Source organism: Pararge aegeria, chromosome 3, assembly GCF_905163445.1.
Source record: "Pararge aegeria chromosome 3, ilParAegt1.1, whole genome shotgun sequence".
Lineage (NCBI taxonomy): Eukaryota > Metazoa > Arthropoda > Insecta > Lepidoptera > Nymphalidae > Pararge > Pararge aegeria.
In genome coordinates, this window is record NC_053182.1 from 11,649,442 (window position 1) to 11,677,099 (window position 27,658).

A 27,658-nucleotide genomic window follows, 5' to 3' on the forward strand; every position below is an offset into this window, starting at 1 on the left:
GATAGAAGAGAGTGGCGTGCCATTTATATCCGGGAAACAAAGCCACGTGTAAAAAAACTTATACTTAGGGCCCTAGGCCACACACCGAACTTCTTGCAACAGTGATCATTGATAGAATTGCATTTAGAAAGCTGGACAAAGCGTTCAAGCGCTCCAAACCGCACACATGCAACATCAACGCGAACACATCATTTTCAGAACCTCGTTGCAGCTAGTGTACGCCAATAGCAACGTGGTGAAGCTTGTCAGTCTCGGAAAACCTCTCTTCCAACCGATGATGAATCTATAAAATCGATAGGATCGATAGGTTATTATTCAAGCAGCAAGTCTTCCTAAAAGGAATGCAGTATCAAATAAACTTCTTAAACAGTAAATTTCAATACAGCAATCAAACGCCACCTTGGGTATTAACAATCTTCAGAAAAACAATGCAGCATCTATGCAGACGCACAGTCGCCGCTGATATAGAGTTTGTGATGAAACCTAAATGAACTAGTTCACGAACAAACGATAATTCGTTCTAAGGTTATTAGAACACTATCCAGGGTCTAAGTTGAATAGATCATACGTGGACGAGGTAACGGCGCGTGACGTCCACCTGTCGCGTGCGAGGCGCGTGCTCACAACTGCCAACCGCCCGCCTCTCAAGCGTGGCCGGCACTTGCTGCTTGCCCGCGCGCGCCCACCGACCGTGGACGCAGCAACACCTGACGCACCACCTCCATATTGTCCACAGCTTACTACCGTCGCTTATATCATGATTATTTTAATATTGTTGACGTTCTTGTTTCTGGAATATAATCCTTATTTTAGGGAAGTCAAGGTATTACATTTATTTTTCATGCGAAGTAAGCCCGCTGTTTCTATGACGACTGTCGAACCGAAGAAAGTAAACACAACCTTTCAACTATTGACCGCACCGTAACGATATCTTCATTCGAACCAAATCGAAAAAAAGACAAGCTCTTTCTATAGAGAAACTTAAAAACTAGTTTAAGTATGCAAAGGCGGTCTTATCGCTAAAGCGACCTCTCCCAGACAAACTTTAGTGAAAGAGATTCTTATAAGGAACAGGTTCTTATAAGAATCGGGTATCTTCTATCTATATAGATACTAAATGTTTTCCAATAGAGTTTTCAAGCAAGTTGTATGTTGAAATCCCTTCAAATTACCTATGTTCAGCAAAGGAAACCATCGAGTGCAAAATTCAGTGTAGAAGAATTGAAGATCGTACGAAAACTTGCATATTATTTATAAAACCTTGATTATATCTTACTGAATTCCAGAATGCTGCTACCAATTTCACTTGCCTGTATCAGAATCGTAAGTTAATCGAGGCAAAAATTAAGAGGCAGTCGTTCGTATAATTAAATACATATCTACTTTTTAAATTCAAATATCATTATGTTCCTATCCGATAATCGTTTCAGATTAGCTATCGCTATGGCGCCTGACTAAAGATAACATAACCAGATATATTATTATGACTTTACAATGCGGACTATCAACGAGAAAGTAGTATTAGTTAGCTGGACCATTTAAATATCGAGACAGCAGTGGTTTATGTGATAGCCAATGCACGAAAAATTGATTCTTTATTATCGTCTCTTCGTCATCGAGTTCTGGCTACACTGATAAGTTAATTCTTTGTGATTTCTTATTTATTTATAGGTATATTTATTTGAATTCCTTTCTTACTTTTGAAGAATAAAAAGCTTTATGCGTTAGTGTTAAAGGTTTCTGTAATCGAAATCAGAAATTAAAATTATAAATAGATCTACCTTTTACACCTTTGATTGTAAAACCTTTGTCATAAGTAGGGTTTAATACATCAGAATATTTTCTTGATTTGACCTTGTAAAAAGTATTTGAAGATATTCGTTGTGAAAAGCAGAATCCAAAAAAAATTAACTTCACAAAATCGTTTTATCAACAGTCATTCATAACAACGATAATGTGCATAAAGGCCAAAACGCGATTATTTTGTCCTCTAAATTGTTTCCCCATAGTTAGTATTTTAGGAATAAATTTATACTCAAACGATAAAAGTTTTCATTTTGGAGACTAACATATAAAATTAAACAACTAAGAAAAACAGTCTTCACGATCTGTTTGATATTAATATACGAATGTGTAATAAAAGTTTCAAAGAATCTCGTAGAAAACATATTTATAACAATTCGTCTAAATATATTAAAGAGAAAACTATTGATTCACTCAATCACTCATTGACTAGTCGCGAAAATTTCGGGAATGAAAAAGCTAACAAACTTGAAATTTGAAAGGTAGGTAGGTTCCTACTAGAACGCTGGTGTCAGCTAAGAAACGGTTTTGAGAAATAACTACTCTAAAGTCCTATGTTTTTTATGATACATACGTGGAAATCAGCATTTAGGCTTTAAATAATAAGAATCTATATAAATTGTTTTGGAAAATAGCCCCTTAAGGGTGATTAAATAGGGGATAATTTTTGTATTGTTACGTTTCTACAAACCTTAAAATTAGAACACAGGTTTTTTTATAAGCATAAATATCAGCTTAGAAAATATTTTATCCTAATCTATCCCAAAAGGGGTATAACAGGGATTGGAAGATTGTATGAAAGTTCTTTTATTGTCGATGTTAGAATAAGCATTAAGATTTAGATTAAGATTAATTATTATTGTGAATAATAACTCAGGGATGCACGTAAACAGAAGAGAAGTTTTTTTTTAATGCAGAAACCGGCCCAGTTGAAGAAGGAAAAGAGAGCAAGTGGCAAGTGGAAAAATTAGGACAGCCGCATACCGGGATAAACAGATTCTTTCAACCGTATAAACTATTGAACTGATGAAATTTGCCGGTAGCTTTCTTTCTGGAGATGGGCATGGTACCGTGGGAGATTTTTTCAAGCTCAATTGAAATCAAGAATTCTTCACAGGTGAAGTCAGGGCATCCGGTTAAACCACGCATATAATATCCTTTTTTTTTGTATGCCAAGTTTGATAGCAGCAACTTTTTAAACTTCCCTTTTATATATCAAATGTAGTATTACTATCGTATAGAGAGTATATGAGTATGTTTTTAAGTCTGACTGTGACTTTATAATGTATAAATCATGGAACAGATATTGAGGTGCTGGAAATAGGCAAAGGCGGCGGTCCCGCAGATTAATTTCAATATCGGGTAAAATCAAAATTATATCGCAGATGAATTCGCGGGCAATTGCTAATCTACCTAAGTCTATCTACTCCCGTTTCAACTAACTCGTAAATATAAAGATGTAAAGGTTCTTTACTCGAAAAAAAAAACACTAAATACCATTTCAGAAATCCGGATATAGGGCTTATATTCCGAATATTTGTGGGCTTTAATATAGACAACTGTAGGAAATATAAATATGTGAGGTTGCTACTACTTTTGATCCAATCTTACAGATTAGATTCATGCTTTCACAAAGCTTCCACATGTTGAGCCCATGTCTCCACGCAAGGTTTCCAGGGCCGGGCGTTTACATGTTTTGCCCGGGAGTATAACTAAAACTACAACAGAAGCAGACTTCAGTTTATAAAATAACATTATGTTCAAGTGACAACAACGGCATTGTTCTTATTTACAAAGAACAACAGTAAGTCGCAGTGCGTGCAAATGTCACCGTCCACTGGCGAATTTTGCGCCGTCGCCGCCGACATACTGTTTCGTAGACTATACAAGGACTAATGAAACAGTGATATATTGTTTACAAATTGTTCTTTAACAGTTCCACTTGTCTTCGACTAAATATGGTATTAGTATTCTTGTAACGGAAACAGAATAGAATTTTCCTTCGGTTATAAATGCAGTAGTTTCACTTTTATTTATAGCATTTTGCTTTACCAGTACAATAAATATCGTACAATACATTCTCTACTAGGGATTTTAGTCTATAAAATCACAAATAAATACAAAAGGCTCTTGTTTAATGTACGTATACTAAGCGTAATATAAAAATATCGCATATTAACACAGTGGGGAATATAAAAATATTGAGGATAATATCTGCCCGCTGGGTGGCCGCGGTGAACAAACAACTAGATCGCCTACGCTGCGTGCAGCCAAAGGTTATCAGAGCCCGCGAGAGATTACGCAACTCGATCTAGGATATATATGCTTTATTGACAATATAACTAGAAGTTATTTTTTATTTATTGAATATTCAGAAAAGATTACGACAAAATAGCAGCAGTAGTCAAACGAGCCAAAAATTTAAAACTTGTCTAAGTCCACCTGCAATTTTGTAAATGAGATCGACTGGCGCTTTTGAATCTTAATGTTAAAGTTGTAGGTACATTAATATAGATAGGTCTTAAAACTATTAACTTAAATAATAATACTAAAATTTTTTTAGTAGGTTACGTATAAATTTGGGTAATATTTTGTTCTTTACAAATACAATAAGCATGCCATTAAAACTTACATTTATATTGGGCACGTGTTGAAGGCATATAGGCGCGTGCGCAGAGTGTGTCGGCGTCTGCTACCGCCACGCTCCGATGCTCTACACCCTCTACCCCTATCACCGTGACATTACCACTTTTTACACGAGTACGACTCTAACAAACATTCTTCTAACCGTCATGTGCACGACAGTTGGATTAAGGAGATAAGGCAAATTTAGTAACACAATACCCTCGTAATTAAAGTTGTAAGAGTCACTACCACTTCCGGATGCAAATCATCGTCGACCTAATTATATATGAAATTTTTAAGCTTAAAACAACAGTGGATTTCACATCTGTTTAATATTTTATACATTCGAAGTAGTTATTTGTTTGAAGTTAATTCGTTGTATCAATTACGGGAATGGCCTGGGTGGTTGTAAATATTGTGAAAAATGTTAATGTGTTGATGGCACGAGACGATCTGACCCAGAGCGGTGTCGGGTGTTGGCAAGACGCGGGCTTGTGCTGGCCTGTCGGGCAGGCGGGGGCGTTGCGACGCTTGCTATAATTTTATTTATAATTGCGGATGACGACGCTCCAAGACCCGGACCTGTCGCGATTTCACCTGCTATTATTGCCATGTTATTCATTGTTATTTCATTTATTACGTCGCTTGTTACAGATTTTACCGTCGGGAGGTTTTAACGAATACCTCTTAATGATGAGAGTATATCTTCGTGCTGATTTCTCCTTATAAAACCCGCACACGTAACGATTGCATCTTTAGTTAGTGGTGGCGATTTTATTGATATGATTAAGTTTTTATGTTTTCCAGATACACAATGTGAAAAGAAAGTAAAACGGAATCCAGCGTTAATGTTTAACTTTCTTGTAATAAATGTTTGTACCTCTCCGGTTGGATATTAATGACGTTTTTTGATCACTGCTTTTTGTCCAGCTCATTTTAGTGTTCCGTACCATTAAGTTGCTAATTGAGACCGTGCTGTGTCTGTTCTAGTTTACAGGGTTTACAGCTTCCGTCATAGTATGTGTATAATAGGTTATATCCCGTTAAATAATAAAAATTAAAGAAATCCCTCCCATCAAAAAACTGCGATTGACGTCGTTCGGTTAATATGATAATGTTAAAAACGTAATCCGACAGTGGAAGATATAAATGATGGTGGACTGGTTGATCAAGTAGTAAGAATAATGTGATACGATTCCGCCAATGCATACTGTAGGTCGGTCGAAGGTGAGGGTCGCGACGTCGTCGGGCGGGCGCCTACGCGCGGTACCGTTATACAGCGGTTAATTTTTATACCAACAGGATTATTATTGTATTAACGCCCGCGCCAAAGCGCCCTCTCGCCTCTTGCTCGACAGGTAACCATTTCGATACGTACGTACGTTTTGATTGATTTCATACTATCGTCTATCTGATGCTAAGTGTGTAAAAGTACATACCCTGTTTTACGTTAAATAATTATGACACACTATTCGGCAGCATTTTCTAAGCCCACTGATGATGTTAATAACTTTTGATACTGCCGCTTCGCCAAGAATAGTTTTCGTAATATTTATTATTAAACATACGTGTTACTTTATCACTTTTTTTTGGGATATTTGTAGCATTGGTACCCACCTTCCTTTGCGAATGATTTCTAATATTACGATATAAGGATAGGAATTAAAGTTGTCTCTAAGTACTTTTTTCAGGCACACCGGACCTACCTAAGACCGCACGAATATGTTTCCATCATAAAATGAATAAATAAACTTAAAATAAACCTCACAAAACACATAAAAAAAATCACTACCCAAACTTTTATAAGTTACTGAATTTATGCACTTAAACCGTTTATTAACAACCAACGTCATAAAGCATTGTTCGAAGGTAAACAATAATGGCGATTGAATATGCTAATGAAAATATTGCAATCGGAATTAGTCAAATATGGCTTTAATTTTTTTTTCAGTGTAGATACGAATTCTATTTTTTTTCATAAGTAAAGAAAAACAATATTTATTGTTAACTTTCTCACTTTCCAATGATTCCTGGAAACCGTAAATTATTCATCTATCTTCTATCTATGTATATATATATAAAAGAGAAAGAGTGTGGGTATGTTCCATATAGGCTCCGAAACGGCTGGACCGATCTCTGGATAGACCTGGCGAGTAATCCTGTAAAGTTTGGTGACGATCGGAGCACTCCTATTTTTGAACTGCCAAACTGTCAAATACATTTATACATTTACATTAACTATAATGATATTCTATTGTTGGGTGTACATGGGTGTAGATAATGATCTTCACCCGCTCGAGAAGAGAATAGAAGAGAATGAATACGGAGATAAATAAATGATTTAATATATTATGAGACTTAAATTAAAAATTTAATTATGTAAGTTTATTGTTTAAATAAAACAATGCAAAATCTAGCCCGGCGAAGCGGGCTGGGTACAGTTATTCATAATTTAGACAGCGTGGCGTTTAATTTCATAACTTATTTTTAATTCGATAATATTTAATTATATTTACTAATACCATAATATTAGTTCCCTAATTTTCTTAAAATACACTGCAAGATATTTACATTTGGTAATAATATTTTTAATTCTAAAAAAGAATAATAGCAATTAACAACAATAACAAACCAAGCTAATTATTTTGTTTATAAAAAAATCAAACACACAATTTATTATCCACTTCCATAAGCAGTGCTTCTAGATATCCACACTTACAAAATTTCTTAATGAAATTGTTCCACACTAGACCGATGCTAATCCTGTAAGTACAAGCGCACAATTATATAATTACACGACACACACTACTAACTCGCACGCACACAGCTAACAGAAATATTCTTTCTTTAGGCGTGCTTATTTGATATTTCATTTTGTTCGCCATACGCCTGACCTAGAAGTGTGGCTGCTCATTACTAGATGGCGCTTTCATAGATTTTCTTAGTGTATTTTCAATTACAAAACTTTAATGTTCCTATCTTAAGGCTCTGTAAGACCCTGAGGGTAGGGTATCCACTGCTTATTTGCATATATGTAATGCACACAGAGCATTATGTATTAGTTATTGTATAATTAGTTATTGTTATTATAGTAGGAAGTAAATTATTCTTAATTTTTATTATAATATTAAAATTTATTGTTTTTTGCTCTTGTTAGAAGCTGACGTGTAACTTATCAGTTTATCAAATTTGTCTTAGTAAGGGTTTCAAATATGTATGGAGTTCACGTTTGGGCGAAATAAAATAAATATGTGGCTAAAATGACAGATTTGCGATGACGACGATTTTCATTCTTACACTATGTCTACTGGGCTAAAGATATTCAAATCGCTAATACATTTGCAACTCTATGCAATGTGCAATGTGACGTCAAATTTTGACACATCCCTATACGAGTATTGACGATTTATACATCATAATTAGTGGTTATGAGTGCACAACATCTATACTGCGCGTAAAGCCTTTTAAATGAGATGTTAGATAAACCAACTGAAAAATATTAAACATTATTTAAATATTCAACATTATTTATTTGTTACTTCCTTTATTATAGAGTTTAAATGAATGCACTTTACATAGAGGGCTCGACAACAATGATCTAGTCTTTTATGCTTAATAATACGTGTGCCAGACTGTTTATGTCCTCTTTTGTACTTTAACGAACTCGTAACAAAGCCTCCATAAACAATCCATATCATAACTTACCGCGCTTTGTGTACAGTCTCTTTAATTAAACTGTTTAAAAAAGAATCGCCTAGGCAAGTAGATTCCATATTTTATTTAAAATAAAAAATAGTTGAAATTAAGACGTTCTTTAACTTTTTTAAACATATTCTGTAAAATTTAGTAAACACAATTTTTAAACACCTAACTTCTAGATATTAATATTATCTTTGGTAAATTTAATTCATTGTGAAATCAACACGTTCAACACGCCTTTTTACCATCGACGGACGCGTACGAAGCGCTTCGCATCTTCGTTTCTGATTCGCACCGCTAGGATCTGGACAGCCATTTTCCCCAGTAACTACAATATGAGTACCTTCAAATCAAGAGTGAATAGGCATCTTCTAGGCAAGCGCGCTCAACCTTAGGCTGCATCATCGCTTACCATCAGGTGTGATTGCAGTCAAACGCTCGTCTATAAACATAAAAAAAAAGTTTCTCTACCAATACACTTATAACTTTAGAAAAGTTGTCTGTGATTTTTAAATTATAGTCATCAGCCTATTAAAATCCCACTGCTGTGCACAGATTTCCTTCTCTAATGGAGGAACTGACTCAAAGGCATAGACACAACCACGCTGCTCCTATGTTAGTTCGTGGGTTTTAACGATTTGATGTCTGCCCTCCTCCTTGGGGCTGATCAACGCACTGGACAGACAAATCCTATGTATCACAGGGATTTTTTTTTATACCAGTAATTTGAAATTGAGGCGAAGAGCGAGCGAGAGTTGAAAATATTTGTGTAGGCATGTCAACTTTCATAATAGTACCTCTCTTATAATAGTGTGATTGTAGACGTTGAACTCTTTTATATAGAGCTTATTTGGAGCGGCATGCACAACGACGCTTGTTGCTGCGTTACCAAGTACACAATACCTTACTACTTCGGTCGTTACTATATAATAGCATTAAAATTATTGAAACGTACGGGGCTTAGGGACATAAACTACTAGAATCCATTTAGGCGAATCTGTAAAGGTAAGCTACCAGTGAATAATCTTTTGAAAGGCGTTGAAGCGCATCGCTCGCCTACGCGCGCCTTGGGCCATACCTTACAGTCTTGCCTGTAGTTATTGGCGGGATCATGCGATTTATTGACCTAGCCCACTAAGTTATGTATACACTTTGACACGAACTATATTATACACTTCCTATCTTTTCATTGCACTACATTTTTTTTTTAATTATTTAAATTTGTTTAGTTAATGATAATTTCACAGAGAAGACCTTTCCGATTTTGAAGACCTCCCTGGCGCAACGGTGAGCGCTGTGAATTGAAGTAGAAGGTCCTGGGTTAGATTCCCGGCAGGAGAAATTTGGGAATTTATAATTTCTAAATTTTCTCTGGTGTGGTCTACTCTGGTGAAAGGCTTTGGTCGTATCTAGTTACCGACAAAGACGTGCCGCTAAGCGATTTAGTGTTCCGGCGCGATGTCGCGTAGATATCGATGAGGGGTATGACTACCTTGTTTTAGACTGCGTCATCTAAGTGATGGCGCTGTCTAAAACAGTAGAGACCACCAGGTGAGATTGCAGTCAGGAACTTAAATAAACGAAAAAAATGAAGGTGAAGGAAAAATTTACCTACTCCCTACGTACAAATAAACTTAGTACTTATGTTTTAGGGCACATTAGTTTTACACGAAAATTATAAATTATTTGATCTATAAATGTTAAATTGTATATGAACGTGGAACACTAAGGTCTTCGTTTCTTTCGTATCCGCGTTGAATAATTACTCCCTAACGAGTTAGACCGAGAGCCAGCCATATTAAAAACGCTACTAAACATTAACATTGCAAAACAATTATTAGTGCAAGTAAAATGGGTTATTTTAGAGAAAAAGTACTTTTAAACCAACTAATAAAAAATGCAGTTATAAATAATTTCGCTTGTACTTATAGAATAACAACTATCTGAGGTATATAGTTCATGTTACGAACATAACAAAACATCAGACAATTTTTGTTATATCCGCCATGCTATATATCCGATATCAAGAAAGTTTGCCGAACGCAATACCGACAAAAAGTTCACCGCCGAAAGGCTAATTTACAGGTTCTATAACATTTTTTTATAAATTATTTTCTTAGATACAATTTTGGTCTTGAGTGGTTTTAAATAATATAATGGTTGGAATTTAAATATAATAACAATACTATTCCAAGGCCGGGTAATATAGTTTTTGGGAAATATGCCAAAGATAGTGCAATTTTATATAATAGTTAATCATTTTCTAGGTAAGCGCTGTGCTATAATAGCGAAGATTGTGTTACCTTATTTGTTCGATTGTGATCCCTAGAACATAAATATAATGATAGCAGATGAAATGACATGATGATAGTTTGAAGGAATACTTATGTATGATTCATAATTATAGGTATGAACTAAACGCGGACGGTTCTATTTGATTTTTTAAGTGACTGCAAGATGCTATATCTTGTACATTATTAATATTATTCAACCATTTTCTGCAAGAATATTTTTATGGCTTTTTATTCTAATGACAAATGGCAGTTGTCGGTAAACTTTTCATTAATAAATTGCAGTCGACCAAATTTTCTAAACTGATCTATAAATATTTTGAGTCTGAAGAATTACAAATATTCTAATTTATTTACCGTATTTAATAGCGGAGTTAAAGCATATCAACTCAACTACAAGATTTTATTTAGTTTCATCTGATCCTGTCTGTCTATAATCAAGTCTTGCAAGTTAAATTTGACACACTTTCCAGTTTCCGATTGAGCACATTTATTTAAAAAAAAAATTTAATTAACTTCGAGCTGTTGATGGAGCTGGAAGTTTGCCATGGGCAAATTGTACTTAAACGACGCGACGCTACCCTATCGAGTTTGCGCATATCTTGAGTAAGGCCTGGTTCTAGGGTCTGAGGATGATGATGATCATATGATTGAAATAAACGCGTTTCTATAATAAAACAAACAGCTTTTTATAATTAGAAAGTTCGCTTCAACTGTTGAGATATTATTTAATTAATAAAAGTTTGCTCAAAGAAATAATGATATATGTAGTTTGTTATTCATTTAATTATTTTTTAATTTTAACTAACACATTTTTCTCATCTTGGCTACTAATGGTGGACTCTCTGACTACAGCGAATGTGTGAAGGAGGCTGGCCGAACACGTGCCGTGACTTTCGCACCTCCAGCTTCGCCATTGTTCGTAACACTGCTGTGACACCTACTTGCTATAAAATATATACATATAGTCCGTAGTAGTTTATTGCTAGAGATTATCTATACATATTAGAATTAAACAATGGAGCCATGAATGCTTTTCATACTTTCATTCGTCTTTAATGTATTTTTATTTCGTACAGAATTACATAATAAAAAGTACAATAGAATAGCTATGCTTTGACATGGGTCCCTAACTATCCCTATCAATTAAATATATATTTATATATTAAATTTAAGGATAGATATTCTTAAATAATATATATAAATATATAATTTTTTATAATCGGTAATTCTTTGGGACTTTTGTCCGACACGGATAGAAATGTTGCTTAAATTATAAAAGTTAACTTAGTTATTAAAATAATACCTAATATTGAAACAGCCGGCTGGCACAGTGGGCAGCGACCCTGCTTTCGCAGTCCAAGGCGATGGGTTCGATTCCCAGAAGTGGAAAATGTTTAGGTGATGAACATGAATGTTTTTCAGTGTTTGGGTGTTTATCTAGATATTACGTGTACTATCTTAGTACCCATAAGAAAAGCTACGCTTTCTTTGGAGCTTTGATGGCGATGTATATTGTCGCAGTATATTTATATATGTATATTTAGGAATAGGAATATAGTAGTGTAACAGAAAAAGACCGTTACGAATAAAAAATAGGTAATCAATATAAGTAGTTACATAAATAATTTAACTAGCAAAATTTCAGGGTATTTATTGTGTTGACTATGCATTTTTCATAAAAACGTAAAGAAGTATCTACCTAAGCAAAAAATCTGCTACAGTATAATTGGAACTCACAACACCCAAAATTGAGAACGAAAGTTATTCAAACACACAAGTCGACAAGCGTGTTTGGTTATCACGATGCTCTCGGATCAGTAATGAGCGCACGTGACGATCACTGTACGCTTTAGTGATGTATGATATTCTTATTCAAAATATAATATAACAAATGGCTTTTAATGTAACTCTTAATATGCGCAAACAAATAGGAACACAATTGCATTATTATGAGCACCAGAATTTGTACGAATAAGGCATTGTGTAGTTTTTAATTGTGTTACACGATGAATGGAATGACTGTGATACACGATATGTGAATACACGTAGTGCTCCAATGCAATTGAGTAGCAGAAGAACGCGCAGCGCACCTTGGCTCCTCAGCAACACTCCATGAAGCACTCGGCAACCTGGGCGGCCTGCTAAGCTTCTGGAGTGAGTTCGGCTGCCTGGAGTGAGCCAGTGGGGAGCTGCATCAGTGGCCATACGTACAACGGACAGTTTCAGACCAACCAAGTGCGGAAACGTCCCAGGAACAACATGAAAAAGAAGACTGTGATAAGTTTTCGTTCATGATAAGTAGACTCTTATAAGAAATTATTGTTAACACTTAATTAAATGGTAGTAATTCTCTTGGTACTGCACAGGACTCCAGCCATATAAACGTATGAGCCAACCCATTAGGTACCCTATTTATTGAGGAAAGTTGTAGACTATGGAGCATTACGTACGACTCCGTAGTGGCACACGTGTATGTGTGAGGCACGCCTAATATCTAATAAATACTTCTGCATGTTCTGATATCTTCCAGTGCAGGTATAAAATTTCAACAAAAAAGTAAAATTTAATAATCTCGCCTATTAGTAATACTTGTTACATCACTACGAGCGGACAATTGCTCTAAACTCGTGCCATACTTACCTTACCGCGCAGGTACGTTGATTAGCGTTTCTAAGAAATTAATGCCTTCATTAAGGCTACACTTTCTAGTTCGTCTATATTTGAGACATAAAGTTCATTAGTGCATTGTCCTGTATAAAAAAGTTAAAGGATTATCTTTGAAGTTTGCTTCTGAGTAAATTAACATATTTACGCGGTTATAATCTATGTGCATCTAGAATACTGAAAATGTACTGATTAAATTGGCATTTACGTACACGGTCTAGATATTTAATGTTACATTTAAATGTTGATAAAATCCAACGCCAATCCAATCAGTTTATAGACTAAGAAATTTATTCCAAAGAATATTTTGTCTCTAACAAATTGCTTTTCCTTAAGCACATATTTTATGTGTAAGTTCTCTATTATACCCTACGATCCACACCGCGTCATACATATATATCATAAAGGGTCTAAAGCTGAAGAGATTATAAATTGTAACATTGTCATATCAAGAGTGGGTTAGGTAATTTATTGAAAGGTGAGCATTGAAATCACGTTTATTTGCGCGCACGCGCCGACGTGCCACGTTACAAATCATGCTTATCGGCCAAGCGCGACTTGCTCCATTGCCGCTGCTACTCCTAAATCTATACGGATCAGATACTCTACCTACTCATTGCTTCTTCGGTTCTGAGCCGTCTTAATATTGAACTTGTTTTACGGATGCTGCTAGGCGTAAGTGCTTGTTTATTATGACTTATTTAAACGGAGTATTGTGTATTTAATATAAATACAGTAATATCTTTATGCATAGGTTAAAAAAGCTTTGAAAATTATTGTATTAAAAATATTCTAGTTTGTAATTTTAATAAAGTTTGAATTATCTTTTTTAGTTCTAGCTAGTAGGTATATGTAACATAGAAAATGTTTGAGTAGAGATATTGAATTAATTTCCAAACTTATTCAATTTAAAATTGGCCAAATGCGATTTAAACCCTTGCATAGAGAGTTCTGGACATGATATAGGTAATTAAATGATTTGGTTTTTTTTTGGAGAAACACCAACCACATTTAGGTTTGTTTTCGCAGATTTTGCCGCAGGTCTAAGATGGTAACGGGTTGATCTGTTAGGGGTAAAGCAGTTATTTTAAACCCATACTCTTAATTATTTACAACGTGAAGTCATACCGGAACTCTTAATCGCCTAGCGGCATGTCTTTAACGGTAGCCATGGCCAAAGCCTCCACCAGACACAAAAAAGAAAGAAAGAAATCTTAGAACGAATATTCAATTATAGTGACGATAATAATAATCATGTGTAACAGAAAAATTGATCCTAACTTATACCAATGAACGTCACTGTCTTAAGACTAATCAATAATATATTTTTTAATTAGGTAATAGTTCAAAGTTCTTTTATACTACCCATTATGTGTGAACTCTAATTGGTGCGGCATATCGGTGGTCAATCTGGGATTAGATAATCACGATGCAAATACGAAACGGAATTAATTAATTAAATTGCGTTGGATTGAACGTGGCGAACGCGGCGCACGCGCTAGCCGCCTGCGGTGGTCGGCGAGACCAGTCCAACGCGCAACGGCGCGCTCGCACGTGCGATCTAGTCTAGTCACATAGGTACACTTCAGTGGCAGTACTACCATACAAGCCGAAAAGCCGGGCTTGCGTTACAATAAATATCTCTTTTAAATTTTTCTCGACTATTCCGAAATGAAATTAACAAAATAATTAAAACTTGATAGCAATGAGGATATAAATACAATTTTTTAACTTATATACTCTATGTATATTTTAATGTATATACTCTTTGTCTACTTGCAAGCACTACGTTACTCTGGCAGGTAGACTGGCAGGTGGACTCTGTGGTAGCAACCAACCGAACGGCGCGGCGCCGCGCCGAACTATCACTATCGCGCTCTCCGCGTGTCTTCGTACGCGATCGGAGGTCCCGCTTTGTCTCCCTCACACTCATTTGCTTATACGGGGCTTTTATTTTACTTCTCTCTTATAGAAATTTCAATGTATTTAGCAGAGACAATCTAGATTATTTAATAATTTAGTATGAAGATCAAATGCCAGATTGCGAGTTGAAGTTAGTGAAGATGACCAGCGAGCTAATTGAAACCACTTCGCGCGTGTTATTATTTGCGTTACAACTAGTTGACACTTGACAGATTCATTATGATTGATTAGTAACTAGTTTATTATTGTTTTTTTTTTTTTGAGTTGAATAGTGGCAGAAACTACTTAAGCTGAGTGTTCCCTCGAGGATGGTTCATTTCATATGTAATCTGCTGTTTTGCAGATATGTTCTGGTAAAGCATCAGAATAATTCTCTTCCCCCCAGATTAATCTGGAAAGGCCTCCCTCAAGGCTCTGTTCTCAGTCCTCTGCTCTATAGCATATATACCCACGACCTCGAATTGTCTGTTTCTAGTTTTTGTACCATTTTACAATATGCTGATGATATTGTCCTCTATCACAGCTCAGGCAGTATAGAGGAAGTATCCTGTCGTATCAATTCTGCTTTGTATTATCTAGGCCAGTGGCTGTCTGACCATGGCTTGTCCCTATCAGTGGGCAAATGTCAGGCAGTGGTATTTACAAGGAAGAGATACCTCCCGAACCTCAACATCTCATTTGAAGGTCAAGCAATCAACCTTGCAGTTAAAGCTAAATTTTTAGGTGTTTATTTAGACACACGACTGAATGGAATTGCTCATTCTGAACACATTATCAAAAAATGTGAAAAAGGCATCAATGTACTACGAGCAATAGCGGGAGTTTGGTGGGGTGCTCACCCCTATACTTTAAAATTATTATATAATGCCTTAGTACGTAGCCACATGGATTACTGTATGTTTGTTTTAGAGCCTTTTAATAAATCAGCTGCTGAAAAGTTAAATAAAATTCAGTATAGATGCCTTAGAATTATTCTAGGTGCAATGAAATCCTCCCCCACTAATGCTTTGCAGGTAGAATGCGTTGACCCTCCTCTATCCATCCGTCGACAATATCTATGTGACCGCTTTATCAGCAAGATGTTACAGCTGTCATCCCATCCTCTTTGGCACCGACTAAGCCAACTATCACACGCACCTTGCTCCCGTAACTCGTCTTCCTACTTGCTAGATAGTTTCCTAAAGTATACCAGCCTTCCTAATCCCCTGACATCTTTCACAATCAACCCACTATATTCAACCCCATTTAAAGCATTAATATACAACCCTTCCATCATCACAGATCTAGGTCTGAGTAAAGGATCCCCAGATACCAATATCAAACTACAAAAGCATATTAGTCAAAATTGGTCAAATCATCTTATTTTATATACTGATGCTTCAAAGCTGTCTCCAGAAGGTTGTGTTGGTGCTGCATGTTGGGTTCCTGTTTACAGAATTGTTTTAAAATTTAAATGCCCTCCCGAGTCTTCTGTGTTTACCGGAGAGGCCATTGCTCTTTTGGAAGCAATCCTGTTTGCACTGTCCCATAACGTACAACAGACGGTTATTCTGACTGACTCTTTAAGCTGTTTAATGTCTATTAAAGAAAACCCCTTTCGCAGCAAATCACGATTTCCCATTATCTTAAAAATCCGGAAGGCTCTGCTCTCTTGCAATCAAAAAGGACTATTCATCTTACTGGTTTGGATTCCAAGCCACTCAGGTATTCCAGGAAACGAGACTGCTGACTCATGTGCCAAAACAGCTGTTGAGTCAGGTTCTCTAGATCATTTTAAAAATTCATCGCAGGACCTATGTACTCTTGCCAAAACATATATGGAAACAGCCTGGAAAATTTTTTGGAATGATTCCAAATTGGTTAAGGGTAAGTTTTACGCTACCATCCAACAAAACATACCAAGACAACCCTGGTTTTGTCACTCTCGGAGTACAAATCGCTGGACTTCATCCACAATTTCCCGATTGCGTCTTGGTCATGCTAGCACACCTGTACATCTGGCCAAACTCCGGATAAGGGACAACTCCATCTGTGAGTGTGGCTTGGATGAGGGCACTATAACTCATATTATTTTTAACTGTCCCAAACTTACCTATCCCCTCTATGACGTTCTTCCTCCCAAAGTCCCCCGTCCTTTGAGTGTTAAATGTTTTTTAATGTTTGTTTTCAGTCCTTATTGTAGATTTTTATGTAAATATATAGTAAGTAATAAAATTAAAGTATAATGTACAAAAAATATCCGTGTTAGATATATATGCATGTGTTGTCTGTGCTGCCTTAGGTTAAAGAGCTAACTAGCTAATAACAACTATTTCTTGGTACAAATTCAAAATTAACTTTTCATTAGTTTCACCGATCAATCTCCTTCGTGCCTTCTTCATCTACAAGACACTGGCGAAGTACCTTGTGCCCAGTTGGCACAGACAAAAGCCATAAACAAGAATTGAATTGAATTGAGTTGAATAGTGAATTTTACTGGTTTGTTTTATTACAAATTATAGTAAATATTGTTAAATATGAGCTCCAATTGTGTGCAAATTGTTTCTGTGGCGAAATAAAAAATATTCGGCGAACGACAGGTAAATTTTTTTAATTTAAAAATTGTTTGTTGGCTTTGCATATTTTTTTCTCTAATGAAGCGTCAAGTTGGAACGCGGCTGGTTACGACATAAATTACCAGGCATCATAAGAATTAAAGAGAGCAGAACTCAAAGAAACACTTGGGATTTCTATGATTACTTTTTAATTTTGGCAAACATTGCATAGAAACTTCTTTATCATAATTCGCGTGCGTGACTTAATCGTAATCGTATTTTTCAAAGATTTGTTGATATTAATTAATTAAATTGCGTTGGATATTAATTAATTAAATTGCGTTGGATATTGTTTGTCATTTAGCACAACAAGAATGGTGACTTAGAGATCATGACGAGTCAAATTTGTCCTTTAGGTAAATGGGCTTGCTCAAACTCAAAACCCTAGGCACGCCACTGGTACACTTCACTGGTGTTTAGGGTTCCGTACCCAAAGGGTAGTAATATATAACGTTTACGTTTCAGGAGAACTATTTTCATAATACTTAACGATAAAACTTACTACAGGTGTCATCGGAAACTAAAATTTCAATTTGATATAAAATTTTACTTGAAATCTTTGACTATATATTATTATCAGTTCGTTTGCACTGTAAGACACAAAAATATGATTGTTTAAACATCATATTACAAAAATCTCAATTTCATTGCTTTGCTGTTGTATGCACATTCTATATATATATATATAAGAAAAGATTTTTTTGTTTGTTTGTTTGAAGAGAAAAGGCTCCGAAAGTACAGGACAGATTTTACCCATTCCTTCACGAAATTAAAGCTTTACTATCACGAATTAACAAATAAGGCTATATGTTCAAAAGCATTGAACTTAAGAAAATTGCAACAATGTCACCCTAAGTAGCAAAATTTTGCCTATAAAATTCATTACTTGGCGCGCGCTGAGAAAACTTTTGATGAGAAATAAAATATATGTACTATATGATTAAAGTACTCATTATTACTTACAAAAAAATGCAATGAGGAAATATATAAAAAAATGCAATTAAGGCCGACTGGCGCAGTGGGCAGCGACCCTGCTTTCTGAGTCCAAGGCCGTGGGTTCGATTCCCACGACTGGTAAATGTTTGTGTGATGAGCATAAGTGTTTTTCAGTGTCTGGGTGTTTATATGTATTTTCTAAGTATTTATTTATATATAATTCCTAAAAATATTCATTAGTCATCTTAGTACCCATAACACAAGCTACGCTTACTTTGGGGCTAGGTGGCGATGTGTGTATTGTCGTAGTATATTTATTTATTATTTATTATATATAACTATCATAGTTAAGACGCAATAGCAGCTTTAGTGTTATAAAATTTTACTACATCGCCAGTAGAAGCAAAAGTCGCAGTATTAATTCTTATTCAAATAATCAAGTTTTATCATCGTGGTTTATCTAGCAGTTAAATACTTTTAAATTAATTCCAATCGGATGTTTAATTTTAAGTTATTGCGAATTTAAAGAATATAAGGACTTGGTACATACACCTCAACAAAAAGTAATGTCTAGAGATACATGTATCAAACATTGATTGAAATATTTTTTTTTAAGCGATATCCGATTTTTTTATTAAGAATTTGATTAAGAATACCCGAGATAAAAAAAATTATACAGAACTACACCTCAATTGAATGCCATACTATATATTAGCTGGGGGATTCTTCAAAAACAAAAACAAACACTGAAGAAGTTGCAGGCAACAGCTTATACTAGTTACTTATAAACCTTCCTTCTTTATTCTTCCTTCCTTCTTTGACGACAGATTGGCGCAGTGGCCAGCGACCCTGCTTTCTAAGTCCAAGGCTGTGGGTTCGATTCCCATAATTAGAAAATGTTTGTGTGATGAACATGGATGTTTCTCAGTGTCTGGGTGATGTTTATTAAAGATATTTATGCATGTTATTTATAAAAATATCAGTCATTTCCGTACCCATAACACAAGCTACGCTTACTGTGAGGCTAGATGGCGATGTGTGTATTATCGTAGTATATTTATTTATGTATCTAGTCCTGCGTTAAAATCCGTTGCGTATTTTAAAAGATCTAAACATATAAACAGGAGCCACTTTGTTTTACACTATGTAAAGTTTAAAACAAAACTCAGTTCAGTCACCATATAGTCTATCTCGTTTACCGTAACAATTACATATTACTTTTGTTACACAATATTCGAGGCGAGACATCGCCTTATATATTTTATCTACGAATACACTTTATTATAATAATAATAAATATTATGTTATGAATGACGTTTACGCTTTCCGCCAAGATCCGGTGCCGGAACGGCAATCCCGCTTTAACCCATGTCGACCATGAAGAATATTATGTAAACTTCATGGTGTTTATCTTTTCATAATGCTGCCAGTGACAAAAGGTTTATATATAGCCACTTATTTAAACGTGTACCTACTACTAATAAAGCAGAGTTTGTATTTTTGTTTGGAAGCGCTCATCTCTGGACAACCCAATTTTTGAGGATTATAAGATTAACTGTACAACTTTTAAATGTTTACACCTTAAGAGCTAAATAAGGGGTGAATATTATGAAATTCTTTATTTTTTTAACTATTTCGATGAAAATTTGTATATAGATTGAAAAATAAAATAGTAAAATAATTGTTGAAAGTTTTTATAATAATTCCTAAATTCATTTTTTTAAATAAGGCATGAAAATGTATTTATCAAAACGCGCTAAACTATCTAATCGAAGATATCAGTCCGATTCTTGGGGTAAGTAGTCGGCCGAGTCGATGTGGTGGGTTGCAGTAAATTGAGTAGTATAAACGTGGTATGAAAAAGATTTTAAAATTTTACGCGAACGAAGTCGCGGGGGCCGTTAGTACTACTTACGCCGAAGGCCGCATCCTCGTTTTGTATCACAAATGACTTCGTTTATTTTTAGATTGAAATGTAATGAGACGTTTACGTGTGGATGCGTTTGTCCCTAAGTTTATATTACAAAGGGTTACCTTGTCTGTCAGTCTGTTTGCCTTGGCTAATATCTGGAACGGCTAAACTGATTTAGACTGGACTTCACAGCATGAAGTAATGCCCAGCGGTTCCGTGCAGACCTGGCAGATAGCGGGGGGGTTGTTTTATTCCGTGCAAGTCGGACATGCCCTACCATCAGGTAGAAGTCTGAAGGGATTTTTACCTCCTCGATTGAAAAAAAAAAAAAGACTGGACTTCACAAACAGGCAGTGGGATACACGAGGTATGTAGTGAAACTTTTTTAGAATATTTGTGACTTTAAGCTCGATAAAATGAAAATACGTTACGTTAACAAAGTCAATGAGGCGAGCCGTCAGTAGAGCCAAACAAACACAGATATGTGTTGGATGAAGTCGGTGAGAGAATGATATAGTATACCTACATTACATAATTGGTTTAAGTTACCATGGAACTGTCGTGTATGCATTTGATTGTTTTTTTTTAGAAATGCTTCCCTTAAACTAATCTTCAAAAATTTATAAACCAGAACGCTTTTATTATTGCAGGTATATATTTGAGGGTCAGAGTTTGCATGGGAGATTTTACTTCTTAGATGTTTTATGCGGAGGAGCCCAAGGCAAAAACTAGTCCTGAATAACATTCGTAGTACTTATTTGAATCTGAAAGACATATCTGATCAGATATTATCTACTTCTTATGCAGAATGTTTCTCGGCTGACAAAGAAGGCGACTGCGTCATATTTATGGTGTATTTCCAAACCGCGTTATCTCGTATGTTATAGGTACATACTAATGTATCTTTTACATGGCACTATGATCCAACCGCTGTACGAATGCTTTTTTGACCTCTGTCAGCTGGTCATACGTGTACCTATCTTATAGGTATAGTAGACATGAAATTGTAAAGCGCAGTATGGATTAAAAAAAAAGTCTTATTTATTGTAAGCTTTAGCATACTTAAATTACTTAGTTATTAATGTCATTCGTAAGTAGGACAAAAAACAAAAAAAAAAAATTGCTATTTCAACGCCACTCCAAAATTTATGTAATTTTGATTACGACTTGTCAGAAAAACATTTTCAATGGACTGAACCTAAGTATTTAAGCGGTTATGGCCCAGTGGGTAGAAATTCGACTTGACTCTCGGTAGGCCGAGTTCGAATCGCAGCACGCACCTCTAACTTCTCTAAGTTGTAATTTTTGTATTCTTGTTTATGCGTTTTTAAGCAATTAAAACATCACTTGCTTCAACGGTGAAGGAGAACATCGTGAGGAAATTTGAATACCTGAGAGTTTTCCATAATGTTCTTAAAGGTGTGTGGAGTCTACCAATTCGCAATGGGCCAGCGTGGTGGACTACGGCCTTAACCCCTTCTGATTGTAGACGGAGACCCGTGCCCTGTGTAATGGTAATGGGTAGATATAATGAACCTAGTATTTATCTACTGGATATCATTTATCTTACTAACCCCTCATTTGGGTGAATTAACTAATGGTGATTAATTATATACCCAAAAATAATTCTCACGCCGCGTGGTGACAGCAGATCGGTGGTGACAGCGACTAAAATGATGACAGAGAACGGGTAGTCGCGTCCTTTGCTGCTATGCTTATGCTACTAACATCTACTGCAATCACCAACCCGTCTGCCCAGCAGTGTGATGTTTCGTACAAACCAGTCCGGTGGCAGGGGACTTTCGTTCAGCAGTTGACTGCTTTAGAATATCGATGAGTTGATTCTTATTAGTTCTTTTATATACGTACACGTACGGTGCAAAGGTTCCTACTAAGTTCTTTTTATTATTTTCTTATTCGCAAATATCAATAAATAACACCACGTTTCGTGTGCCTATTTTGTAACGGCAACAATGTTTTTGTAGATAATATCTAAATCTAAGCATTTCGATTAAAAGTGTTATTCAATGCTAAGGTATCTTAACTTTGAGAAACGTGCACTTGCTTGACAGGGTTAAAGGTTAATACAGAACCGATTGTTATCTTATTGGACCACTTTCTTACCAGTGAACGACATTATGACATTACTGTTGACTTTTATACTAAAAACGGCATTTTTTCTTGCCAGTGCCTGTAAATAAGGCTGATATATGTAATATTTAGGTTGTTGCCTTGATTATAATAATGTTATTTTACTGTCTTAACTTGTGTTAATACATTTTTATAGAAATTATTTAAGGACATCTTAATAGTAGATTTCTTAACTGAAGTATTTATAAGAAAGTAATTCTTGTCCTCCTAAACGGCTTGACAGATTTTGATATATTTTTTGTATTTAAGTACTTGCTTTACAACGTACTTACTCTACATTGTTCTGTGACGAATTTAGGTGACAGTTGTTTTAACTGTCTTAACAGAGAAAATAATTTTTGTCTTTATTTAAAGAAAAAAATATTTTCTGAAGTAGGTATATTATAAACTTTTTTTTAAAACATATACTATCGAGAAGTAACAAAAATATACTTTAAATTGGGTATAAGAGAGGGACGAAAAAATTTATACGACGGTATAAACAGCAATGTGAGTTATGATTTGAATGGTATTTTTGTATAATTATACCGAATGTAGAACTTGCATAATTTTTTGAACGTTAGGCCTTCGAGCTTCGTTTCGTGCAAATTAAAAAGTCTTTGTTGTCAGATAAAAGTCAAAGGCGAATATTTATCGGAGCGAGCATCGCAATTGCCACTGAAGAATTGAGATTAGTATCTCGGGATATGTTTAGAGATGTCAGGATTAAAGTATCAACCTTAAAATAGCTGACCAATAATAGACTTATTATTCGCGTCCTAATTTTATTACAAGCTACAATTTTCAAGTTTCAACTAAGTTAAGAAAATAGCCAAAGTACCTTGGTAGAATCTACTGATCGATAAATCTAAATATTCACAGTATTATTATTATCAATGGATATTTATAAAAAGGTTTCGATGGAGCTGGTTGAACAAAATTGTAAAGGCCACCACACAAGTTAAGCTAAGTTGTGAAAACTTCAGTGGCGTATGTGATATAAAATGTTTGTTTCCCTTGTAAAGCTAATAAATAAAAATTCGGCTACCAGATACCTACTTACTTACGTTCTATCTCAACAAAGTATTAAAATTTTGTGGGACCCCGAAATTCTAATTGGAATGAAGAAATTCTAAATGGAACCTACAAATAAAAAATACCCATTCTTTTTTATCCTGTAAAAAAATGATTTGTCGGGTGGATAGGAATGCTTAGAAGGAAAACAAAACGAAAGTAATTATTTTAAATCTTTTTTATTTTCCTCGGAGGTAACAGAAAGGAACGCATATCGACAACGGTTTTATAATTTACAGCCTCATGAATAGGTTTGTGTTTATAAATCTTATTAAATAATAAAAATAGTAATCCTACAACTGTTATAATTTGTTTTACGAATATATTAATTATTTATAATTAAGGCACTTTGTACATGGCTTAGGATATGAATATATGCATAATATAAAAGTGTATGACACTCGGCAAATGCCACATGACTAGCGATGCCGCTATAACAGCGCGACTAAACAAAAATATATCTAAAAACTACTTACGCTACCTTACATCTAAGTCACTTATTATACATTGGTCCCTTCTAATACACATAATAACAACTTCAATATGTATAATAGCACATAAGTTTAACGTTGAAAATGTACATGAATAATTTATTTAAAAATAATCGGGTCTTGTATACATTAGTAAGTGTTCTTTGTGGAACTTAATTTAAATAATTCGAGATCGAGGATACTACGGTATTCAGTCTATCAATAAGCATGAACGGTGGCGTGAGACGGAAGTTGCTGATGCGCATGAGACGAGGGGATTGCTTCTGAACGATATTCATAAGGAGACGCAACTGGGGCACCGCATCCGCCTTCTAAATGCTTGCTCAATAATGACATACGAGAAAACGTTTTCCCGCATCCCGTGCAAGAGTACTTCTTAACGTCTGAGTGAGTTTGTAGGTGTGCACGAAGGTTGGATCTGTCGGCGAATGCGCGGCGACAATGGTGGCAAGAAAATGGTTTTTCACCGGTGTGGGTGCGAATATGGCCCTGCAACAACCATGGTCGCGAGAAAGCCTTGCCGCATAAATGACATTTGCAAGGCAACGTGTGGGTCCTGATGTGCATTTTGAGAGCACCCAGTGATGTGTACACTTTCGCGCAATATTTGCAGCTGAAAGATTTCCGGGCAAGACTTCCTTCGGCAGCTGCGCAGTGGTATTGTTGATGCTTTGAAAGGCCAGAATATGTAGAATATGATTTTGCACAATCAGGGCACTGATAACGGGGACGACGGGGTGCAGACACGGAGACTCCAGAGTCTGAGGAGACAGATCCCGGCGAGCGGAGATCTTCAGGGCATGGCGGCGGCGAACAAGAGGAAGGTGGCGAGGCGGGTGAATATCTGGTGTACAGTTGTGGGTGCACCGGTGGAGAGAGAGCTGGCGCGGCGGGGTAAAGCTCCTCCAAGGGATATGCTGGGTAGAGGGTGGGCAAATACGCGTAATGTGGTGTTGGTCGAGGAAGTTCTGTAGCCATGGGCTCTAATCTGGCCCGACACGCTGCTAGGTAGTCCAGGTGCTGCTGAGACCACTCTTTTGGCTCTACTTTAATGGCCGCAGTAGCAACGGGTGACATTGCTTTGCTGGGGTAATTGCCGGTTTTTGATAGATCTTCAGGCTTTGTGCTTAAATTTTGTGGCTCGTCATTTTCTGTGTCACCTGTTGACAATAGAAATAAAAGTTAAAGAAAATGTGTCATTATTATAGTAGTTTATTTTTCGAGTAGACTGATATATTTTTGTAATAAAATCCTTTGGGTTTTATTAATTTATTTAGGTACATTTAGCGGGTTATTTGTGTTATTGGAATTTATATTAAAAGACTAAAAATTTCCACTAGATTCTCAAGTTATATTTTATGTTACAATACCCAATGGGTTAGCAGATAAGTAGATATAGTAATTAGACTTACAATGATAATCGTAATATAGCCGCGTAGCCAGGTGGGCGGGGTGAGGCGGCGTAGTGGGCGGTGTCGCCGGCCGCTCCTCCCGCACCAGCACCGGCCGCTTCTTCAGCGGGCAATGCGCATATTTCTTCGACATCAACGCACGGGCAGATTGAGAATCTTCCACAAGCATCTTGCACTTTTTTCACAACACTTATCGTAAAACTTTCAACCGATTAATTCAAAATATTCTAATCACAAGTTCACTATAGTTTGATAACAGTCCATCAATCACAATGTCGCATCGGAGTCGTAGTAAAGTTTCTCGTGTTCGGGACGCAAAGACATACGTGTGCACTCGCTGACGTCCGGAACTCGAAGTGGTGCGGTGAGGGAGAGCGCGGCTTATAAGCGCTCCCCGTCAGGTCTTGCCAGGTGGCGACGGGTAGGCTGTGCACGTGCGCCGTGCCCAATAGCGGAGGGCGCGGGGCCGGCCAATGGGGCGCGGCGCGGCGCGGGGCGGCGGCACCTGCGCCTCCGCACCCGGCCGCATCGCTCTCGGTGCGATATGCCCAGCTTCAGCACCGTTCCGGTTCAAACCGTCCTCGTCTTAGCAGCCGATCTAATTTTTTGCGCAAGTCTTGGGGTTAAGCACCTTTGAACTGAGCCATACGTCTTTGTGAAACGGTCCCGTCAGAATAATAATAATCGCGACCGAACCGTCTCGACGGGCTTATTATTAAAACACGAACTGCCTTATTGTAGTTGTGAGGATTTAAGATATAAGCTATACTATACCTACCGTATAACACAGATACTTGAAATATTTCATTCAAAGAGTAGGTTTTGGAAACTTTGCCATTAGAACATCATATTTCGTTGTTTCGTAATTTTATTACCTAGGTATTATTTGCTAAATGAACTGGTTGCTAAATGAGTCTAGCTTTTAAAAGGCATGCATAATTTTGTATTTTGTTATTATGTAATTAATTCCAAAGGGAAAATAAAGAATTTCATCATTACAACATATATAACGGTGTCAAATTATGTCGTGTGGCCGATTACGCTTTACGACCTACTTTGCGAAAATGGCCTGTTATATGAGACAATGATGAGTGATGACACATTGGCAGTGAACAATAACAAAATGACACAGGGCAGTCTAGATAGACCTTGCCCTCTATTAGCGACGCATCTTTCCTTTTTTGATTGTGATAGGTAAATAGGTTCTTGAATAGTCACTTTGTGAACTCTACGAATGTAGAGCAGCAAGGAAAACTTTGTATAACACAGAAAGTAACTTAAAATGCTTGCAAAAGGTATGTATGTTTCTACTTAAATATTTTATTAACTTAACAAGATGTAAACGTACATATAAAGTACAGGTTTTTAGGTATATTGTTCTTCCTTTATTCGGGACCAGTTTTTCAAAGTATAAATCATTTAGGAATATTATTTCTATAGGTAGTATTTCTACGTTAATACCACCTTAAATTCAAAAGTTACCGGACTGTTTTTAAAATTAATTATTTATTTTTTAATGAGACCAGTGCCTTTATCATAAGAGACTTTCTAGCAAGCTACTATTTACCCATATATAGCTTTTAGGATGAACGCTCTCTAGTCGGGGTTATTTCGTGCTTTGTGGATAATTTCTCGGATGCTACTGCAGATGAAATTAACCTTCCTTTGATTTTCTTTCTATTCATGAAACCTGTCATAGATGACTAATATCTAAGGTGCTGTCTTCAAATGGATGTAGAAGAGAGAAATAATCCTTACTCTCTTTTTGGATAGAATCGCTTGAGTTTTTTTACAATTTTACTCGATCATTATTTGCAGGCTATTTAAGTAAGCCGGACTGAAATAGGCCACGAAAAACTTTGGCGCATTGTACCTATACGGTTCATGCGCAAACGTCATAGTGAGCCAGCAAAGTACAAAATCGTGAACACATATTATTTGACCTATGTTTAGCAATTCAATACAAATGCACTCGGGCGATACATCCGTTGGTCTTCATAATCTTCCATTGGAAAGAGCAATAGTGAGCTAAAATTCACTCATATTCGTCCAACTGTTGGAAAGTGAATTTTAATAGCGTAAACCTGCGTCACTACGCAGC

The 27,658-nt window shown here is 36.1% G+C and overlaps 1 protein-coding gene across 1 annotated transcript; it reads right to left on the reverse strand.

The window, feature by feature from the left end:
• Nucleotides 1–23,823: 23,823 nt before the first annotated feature.
• On the reverse strand, nucleotides 23,824–25,893 carry LOC120637473 (zinc finger protein SNAI2-like). The gene is made up of 2 exons (XM_039909336.1): nucleotides 25,558–25,893; nucleotides 23,824–25,305 (listed from the first exon to the last, which is right to left on the reverse strand). The coding sequence occupies exons 1-2, from the start codon at nucleotides 25,724–25,726 to the stop codon at nucleotides 24,344–24,346; spliced, it is 1,131 nt and encodes a 376-aa protein (XP_039765270.1). The 5' UTR covers nucleotides 25,727–25,893; the 3' UTR covers nucleotides 23,824–24,343.
• Nucleotides 25,894–27,658: the final 1,765 nt, after the last annotated feature.

Bases quoted from the DNA above. Each gene is read 5' to 3' on its own strand.
- LOC120637473 (XM_039909336.1), bottom strand. From the start codon at position 25,726: ATGCTTGTGGAAGATTCTCAATCTGCCCGTGCGTTGATGTCGAAGAAA. The intron at 25,306-25,557 runs GTAAGTCTAATT...TATTGTCAACAG, and splicing joins GCTATATTACGATTATCATT to GTGACACAGAAAATGACGAG.